The sequence below is a fragment of the Sceloporus undulatus genome, chromosome 1, assembly GCF_019175285.1.
Source record: "Sceloporus undulatus isolate JIND9_A2432 ecotype Alabama chromosome 1, SceUnd_v1.1, whole genome shotgun sequence".
Taxonomy (NCBI): Eukaryota; Metazoa; Chordata; class Lepidosauria; order Squamata; family Phrynosomatidae; genus Sceloporus; species Sceloporus undulatus.
The window spans coordinates 7,008,588-7,016,014 of NC_056522.1; the positions used below are offsets into that span (position 1 = coordinate 7,008,588).

A 7,427-nucleotide genomic window follows, 5' to 3' on the forward strand; every position below is an offset into this window, starting at 1 on the left:
TGACTGGGAGTTCCTGCATGGCAGAATGGGGTTGGACTGGATCAGGGCCCTTCTAGGGGTCTCTTCTAACTCAGTGATTCCATGATTCTGTAGCACTCTGAGCCTACTGTGATTTTAATAGTTTTTAAATGTATAAAGGTATAAAGTCTTATAATGTAAGCCATGCACTGATGGACTATTGCACTATAATTTTTTATTGATTGATTTTATACCCTGCCTTTCTCCCAAAATAGGATTCTCTTAAAGGGGTTTGTTTAATATAAAAAGAAAGGAACGTATAATGGCTTGGAATTAAAAATTATGATAGATAGATAGATAGATAGATAGATAGGTCTTTGAATTAAAAGGTGTGTGTGTGTGTCTCAAAATTAAAAATCCCTCTTGGAAGTGGGAATGAAATGTGTGGATGCAGCCTGGGTTCGTAGCTCAGCTCAGATGTTGGAATACAGTGTCTCAAAGCATGAGCAGAGTGTCTCTGAGCATGAACAGAGTGGCTGCCGCTCATTGCTTGAGCAGCTGCACTTTGCTTTATCGAGTTGAATTTATCTGATGTAAACACCTTCAGAGGAAGGACTCAGTTTGCATCTGCACTGAAAAAATAATCCAGTTTGATGCCACTTTAACTGCCCTTGGCTCCATGTTGTGAAATGCTAGGATTTGTAGTTTGTTGTGGCACCTGACAGATGACTCAACTACAGTTCCCAAGATTCCATTGCACGAAGCCATAACGGAAGTTAAAGTGGTGCCATCAAGGTGTCGAGGGTAAGCGCTCGACCCTCTTTTTGTGTCTGGGGGGGGGCTCTTAACCTCTCAAAATGGTGGCACTTAGTCTTGACCCCCCCTTCCCAAAATCCTGGCTACGTCCTTGTGACAAGGTACAAAATAATTTGCAACTCTGCAGTACCTCCCTCAAATGTTAATTCAGGAGCCATGACATTTTTAGGGAGAACTGATCAGAATTAAGAAGCATTTCTTACTCTTAGCAGAATCCCTCTTTCATGACTTCCTTGTATTTTCCATTCACTCCACATGTTCAGGTTGGAACGACATCTAAGTCTGCCTTTTTAAAAAAAATTGTACAGTAAGCAATTCAAATCCTGTGACATGGGATCCTAAAGAGTAAGATAAGACTGTACCTCCTATGAACAACTGGAGTTTCAAGAAAACAAGTTGCATCTTGTAAAATAATAAGTTTTCAAGCAATACCCAACAGTGATACAGCATTAAGAAGTGCTTTAAAACTATTCTCAGCATGGGTGACTGCATTCAGCTAATTTGTCAAAAAGGAAGAAAAGTGAACCAAAGTGAACCAAGAGCACAAGAGGCTGCCCCAGAATACATGTGGAAAACATCCCAATGGTGTATTACTTCAAGTCTCAGAAGCCGACGAGGGACAAGCTGCAGTTTTGCCTAAGTCCTGTCAATTAATCACTTGAGGCTGCATCAGAGAAGAGTAGTCAGTTGACCCGGGCAACTCTAGAAATGGAGCTCACAGAGCTAAGGAAATTGAACATTGTATTCACCAGTTCTGGAAGGTCGTAGTCATGTTTCCATCTCCAATCTCGGCGAGCGTTGCTATCATCAAAAATCATTGGCCAACTGTCAGCTATTGCAGTGGGAAAAGAACAGATTCCATAAGGTTCCAGCACACCTTCAATCATTCCTAGAACAAAATTTGTGCTAGCATGGCCTGTAACAACTGTTTGCCATCTCTACCCAGGAAGTAAGCTAAAAGTATTAACCATCCCTCAACTGCTTTCAACAAAGAAAATTCCGAAAGAAAGTGAGAGAAAAAGAGAGAGAAAAAGGGAAATGGGGAGAGAAAGGAAGCAGGGGGAGCAAGGGAACAAAAGAGAGAAAAGGGAAAGAAAGAGAACTGCAGTTCATGATTCCCACCTTATTAAAGATAATAACAAAAGGCAGGAGCCTATCATAACATATGGCTTAGGACTAGCTTGCTCTGAGCTTCACATTTACTTGTCAATGTCTAAACCTCAGATTCTTAAGAAATTGTGTTATTCATCACAAACAGGGTGACCAGACATCCTCCTTTTCCAGGACATGTCCTTCATTTCAACCTCCTGTCCAGGGGGAATTCCAGAAGGCCCAACATTTTGAGCATGGCTAAGAAGCACATTGAGTAACACAACTTTTCTTGTTCCCCTTCAAGAAATGTGTCTACTTGGCAGCCTATTCTTGCTGCAAATAGTGGGACAGGTTGGATCCTTTTAAAATTCTTTTCTCCTAGGAACAGCTGGAGACAAGACTTGTCCCCAAATTTCAGGGTGCATTTGTTTCTCTGAGGGGAAAAGGGCAGTGAACGTGTTAGGCAATGGGCTGCTTGAGAACACAATGTATACGTTGAAAGATTTTTTTCCTTAATTTCAGCACAACGGACAAATGAAAGGAATAATTTAAATGTAGATTCAGTCAAGGGTTTGTTACTAGTAAAGTACAATTTTAAGTGTTTTTGTCTAGCCTGGAGTTCTATAAGTATATTGCAAGCTAACAAGGCATTTCAATGAAAATAAGCTCATCATAAAAATACAGTGGATATAATACAGCTGTAAATAACCCATAGAAAATGATTTTATATTTATATTAGTGTTTTTAACTTTTATTTTTTAATGGTCTACACTTTTCTTCAGTATCCTACACTTTGAGGTCCTCCTTTGCAGTTATGCTATCTGGTCACCCTAATCACAAAGCCCTGCTTCTGGACTGTTTCATTCATACTCAAAAGGAGTGAAGAGGTGACTCTTACGAAGTATCTTACCCAATGTCTTCTTTATCCAGTCAGCTCTAATCTATAACTATAGCCTGAAAACACACAGTGAACGACTAAAACTAGATACTAACCAATGGCTTGCCTGACAGCATCCACAGTGTAGGCAACCTGAAGCTCTGGAATATGCTTGCGGACTTCTTGAACCAACTCTTCAGGAGTAAAACTCATGGCACTGATGTTGTAAGTCCTCATGCTCAGCAGCTCAGCAGGGGCTTCCATGATCTCTAAAGTAGCCCTCAGGCAGTCATCAATGTACATCATTGGGAGACGGGTGTCTGGTTTAAGGTTGCACTTGAACTGGCCAGTCTTTATGGCATCATGAAAGATCTGGACTGCATAGTCTAGAAGAACAAGAGGTTTAAGACAATCACTGCCATTGCGATATGCTTTAACACCATTTATTAGCCCTGGTTAAAATAAAATACAGTTATGCATACTAAAGCAGGTTGCCAATATATATCTGAAGAATGATGAATAGAGCTTTAATTTAATATGGAACATACTGGACGATGAAAAAATGCGTTCATTTCAAGGCTTCTCTTGACAAAGCAGAACAATTAGACAACCAAACTACATGTCACATTATATGTCATATGGGCCTCCAATATGGAATGTGTTCCTAATGAGAATCAGAGCCCCATGCTAGTTTCCTTGGCATTGTCCCTGATGATGATGATGATGATGATGATGATGATGATGATGATAATAATTGCTTATTGTAAATCTTCAGATATTTAAGTTTTTATCCTACCACTTTGCTAAACCACCCAGGAAAATTTCAAGAGTAACTTTCAATGAGCTAGACACATTGACTTGCCACCTCATGGGAATGGTCAACCAAAATGCTCTCCAGATCTAGCTGGTTTAGTTTATCCTAACTGGCAACTACAGTTGGCCCTCCTTATCCACAGATTTTTATCCATGGATTCAAGCATCTACGGCTTGAAAATATTTTAAAAAGTATAAATTCCAAATAGCAAACCTTGATTTTGCCATTTTATACAGAGGACATCATTTTGCTATGCCATGAGATTTAATGGGACTTGAGCATCCACGGATTTTGTTATCCATGAGGAATCCTGGAACCAAACCCCAGCAGAGAACAAGAGCCCACTGTAGTTTCAGAAACTTTTGTCTTATTCTGAAGTGATCAAGGAATGATGAACTAAACATGTAAGCCAACTATACTCCAAAGAGTGGGACAGAGAGACAGCCCCAACTCTCTGTCTTTGAACATCTTTAAACAGAGGTTGGATTGCCATCTCTCAATGGGAGGTGGAGAGGACATAGTGATGGAGGCATTGTTGATAATCCCATCTCCTCTTATTGTAAAGATCCCCCCTCTCTCCCTCACACACACCAACCAACTGTTTGGAAGGAGAGAACAAGAAAAGGTAATCATTGGATAGGGTAAGGGAGCAATAAACCCTAATTGGAGAGGTAGACAGTGAGTCCTCTTCCATCATGGTTGCTATTTCTCTCCCTTCCAGCCTTCTCTGCCTGTTGGTAAGGACTGTTTAGATTTTCAAGGCTTTCATGTGGAAAATAAGTAGCTATGGCCTGTTACAGCCTGCCAAAATAAAGCTGCTTCGGGTCTCTTTGGAGGTATGCTGTTAAATGATGCATGGTTCCTAAGAGTCCGGAGGTCGCGCCAAAGCCACACTCCATTCCTAAGCACTGGAGTGCAGCTTTGGTACAGCTTCCGGATTCTTAGGATGCATGCATCATTTAAACAGCATACCTCCAAAGAGACCCGAAGCAGCTTTATTTTGGCAGTCTGTAACAGGCCTATGATTTTCAGTAGATCCCCCATTTCTCCCTTATAAGCATTACCACTTAATTGTACAGCCTAAATTAATCCCCTGCCGAAAAGAATGTTAAAAAAAAAATCCCAATCAGGTTGCTTTTGCTGCCTTACCAGTCGTTCCCCCACCAGGCTGAGTATCAGCTGAGATAATGCCCGGGTACCTCAAGCACCGGAAATCTAGGCCATATCTGTAATGGTAGTACTAGAAGAAAAAGAAAAATGATACCACTCAGACATTGGTAATTCTACAGTAACAGTACAGGTCATTCTGACATTCTGTTAGCCTCCAGTAGCTCACAATGAAGGGTCAATGAATTCACAAATACTGAGGCAACTGTTGGTCACAGGTCAGAGTCCTGACTGAAACTGTATAAAATGGACAGCTAAAAACTATCAGCAGTCACCTGCAGCCATGTGGTCTGGATGTTTGTAAAAAAAGACAAGTTTAGGAACAGGCAGAAAATAAGCAAAGATGAGTGGAAGCTGCAAGAACAAGCCAGAAGAAGTCTCCAGGACACATTTTTGGGCAGTATAAAAGCAGAAGGCAGTTCCTCAAGGAATAAGAACAAAAATTAGAAGAAGCAGTTGCGACATCCCCTTGGCCATGACATGTGCTAAGGCAGCTAAAGATGAGGGGGACCTTCCAGATGTGCTGGACTACAATGTCAGTCACCCACAACAACCCTGGCATTGGGCATGATGGCTAGAGATGATGGGAGATAACACAACAACTTCCAGCTAGACAAGGGACAAGGAGGGAAAGAGGGGCTGGGGGACATTCAGAGGCTTTGTTAATGGAGGTATGGCTGTACTTTAATTGCATTTGCTATGTATCCAAATAAACACAGACAGAGCAGCACAAATACTCTTTAGAAAGAAAGCTGCTCCACCAATTTCAAGTCACAGGGCAAGTGCATGTTGAAAGGGCCATGCTTACTTCTCCCATGAGCTCTGCGTGAACCTTGGAGACACCATAAATTGTCCTTGGTCTTTGGATGCAGAGGTCAGGAGTTGGGTCCCGAGGAGAGGTGGGTCCAAAAGCTCCAATTGTGCTGGGGACAAAGAGTCGCAAGCTGTGCTCAGCAGCAATATCAAGAATGTTGTGTAATCCTAGGAACAGCAAACAGAGTTATCAGACTCAAAACCAAAACACTGAGCTCTGACAACAAGGCAGGGACAGCTAATCAAACAACAGTAAGTAAGTTGACACCTACCAGTGATATTCACAGATCTTGCCAAAGGGACATTAGCTTCTCCAACAGCGCTGAGCAGTGCACTATAGTGAAACAGCCAAGTAATCCGGTTGTTCACCACTATCTCACGAAGATTCTTATAGTCCAGAATGTCTGAGTAGATAAAAGGTCCTATGAAAGAGCAAGTGTAAATGAAACAGGAGCATCTGGAAGGTGCCAAATGAAAGGAGTTAACAGAATAGGAGAGTGTTCTCTTTCAAACAGAAATCTGCTGGTTTAAACCCATTTAAATTTATGCAGAATAAAGAGTCAAATCATCTGCCACTGTACCAAATATAAACCTGTTTCAGCTCTACTTCAATAATTTTACTTTACTCCATGGAAAAAGTAGTCATGTGGAAAAAGGAAGTGTGGTTTGATTTCCAAAAAAGTAGGGTGATCAAAACAGTTATACCATACTTTTAGGAAGCTAAACATCTGATTGTAGACCTGCATTAACTTAAGCTTTTAGTGCAAATGAATTAGGGAAAAAAGTCTTCCAACTAAATGCAAGATCAGAAGAACCAATACAAAAAGCTTGTGCTGACATCTATTTGCTTCCTAGGACTGGTTATAGAGAGGCCTTCCTTTACATTCCTCTAACTGAAAGAAAAAGCCGAGGACTTCATTTTCTTCACAGTACCCGGTTTAGTGTACCCAGGCTTACATTCTACGTTCATATATTGATGACTGTTCTACTTTGGATGTCGGAGTATCCCTTTATCCCAAATGGAGAAAGAAGCTTTAAAAAATGAAGCTCAAAAGCCAGAAGCTGATATTCAAGGATAGCTGTAAAGGTTAACACAAACTTCAACTGAAAAGAACTCTTGCAGAGAGTCATTACCACAGGAAGCAATCCATTGCTCCATTACAATCTGGTCACTTACCACTGTGGAAGACATTGTCGGGAGGTTTTCTAATATCAGATAGGATCACATTGTTCTTTCCAAAACGTTTCCTAGAAGAGGGAGAACACAGTTAGTCCAGGGTACATCTACGCTTCCCAGAATATTCTGGGCTGCCCCCAGAGTATTCTGGCTCCACTTTCCCCGCAAATTCAGCCCTTATCTGCTCTTTTTTTGCTGTGGTTTTTTGGCTGTTGTAGCTGCCTTCCTACATGGGCTCCATCTATTGCACAGTGGCACTGCTGAGGTCAGAACAAGGCACCCAGCCACACTATCAATGTTGGCCTTGTTCTGACCTTGAAGTAACTTACACCTGCAGCATCAATGGTGGGCAGTTTGCAGGAACCACAGGCAAAAAAGGCAGTTGCTGGCATTGCTCTGCAAAAAGCGTCTGAAACCTACAGCAAACACTAAGTTAGTTAAATGTGGGTTAGCCCCAAATCGGGGGTGGGCATTGTGAAAAGAGTGCAGCTTTTAGGGTTTGGCCCTGTAGGATGTAAAAAGGACACAGTAAACCCAGGGGGAATTTTGGGTAAATCACTCATGTAGACAAATCCTCTGAGCAATTCTGTCATCCATTTTAAATCTTTGTTTGGTACAGAACTCCAAAGCAAAACCTAAGTTTGTTGTGAGATACAACGTGTAGTCTTACATTTCTGTAATATGAAATATTGTGTCACTTCCTCTCCAATCCC

The 7,427-nt window shown here is 41.4% G+C and overlaps 1 protein-coding gene across 5 annotated transcripts in view; it reads right to left on the bottom strand.

The window, feature by feature from the left end:
• Nucleotides 1–790: 790 nt before the first annotated feature.
• The window catches only part of LOC121920002 (L-threonine 3-dehydrogenase, mitochondrial-like), a 23,627-nt gene continuing 16,990 nt past the window's right edge, over nt 791–7,427 (bottom strand). For all 5 annotated transcript variants that reach the window (XM_042447085.1, XM_042447081.1, XM_042447084.1 and 2 more), the window contains exons 4-9: nt 6,715–6,785; nt 5,810–5,959; nt 5,533–5,705; nt 4,707–4,797; nt 2,860–3,129; nt 791–1,606 (exon numbers count right to left, since the gene is read on the bottom strand). In XM_042447085.1, coding sequence (XP_042303019.1) covers nt 1,458–1,606; nt 2,860–3,129; nt 4,707–4,797; nt 5,533–5,705; nt 5,810–5,959; nt 6,715–6,785 — 904 coding nt within the window. In that variant the 3' untranslated portion in view covers nt 791–1,457. The remainder of the gene's footprint in view (nt 1,607–2,859; nt 3,130–4,706; nt 4,798–5,532; nt 5,706–5,809; nt 5,960–6,714; nt 6,786–7,427) is intronic.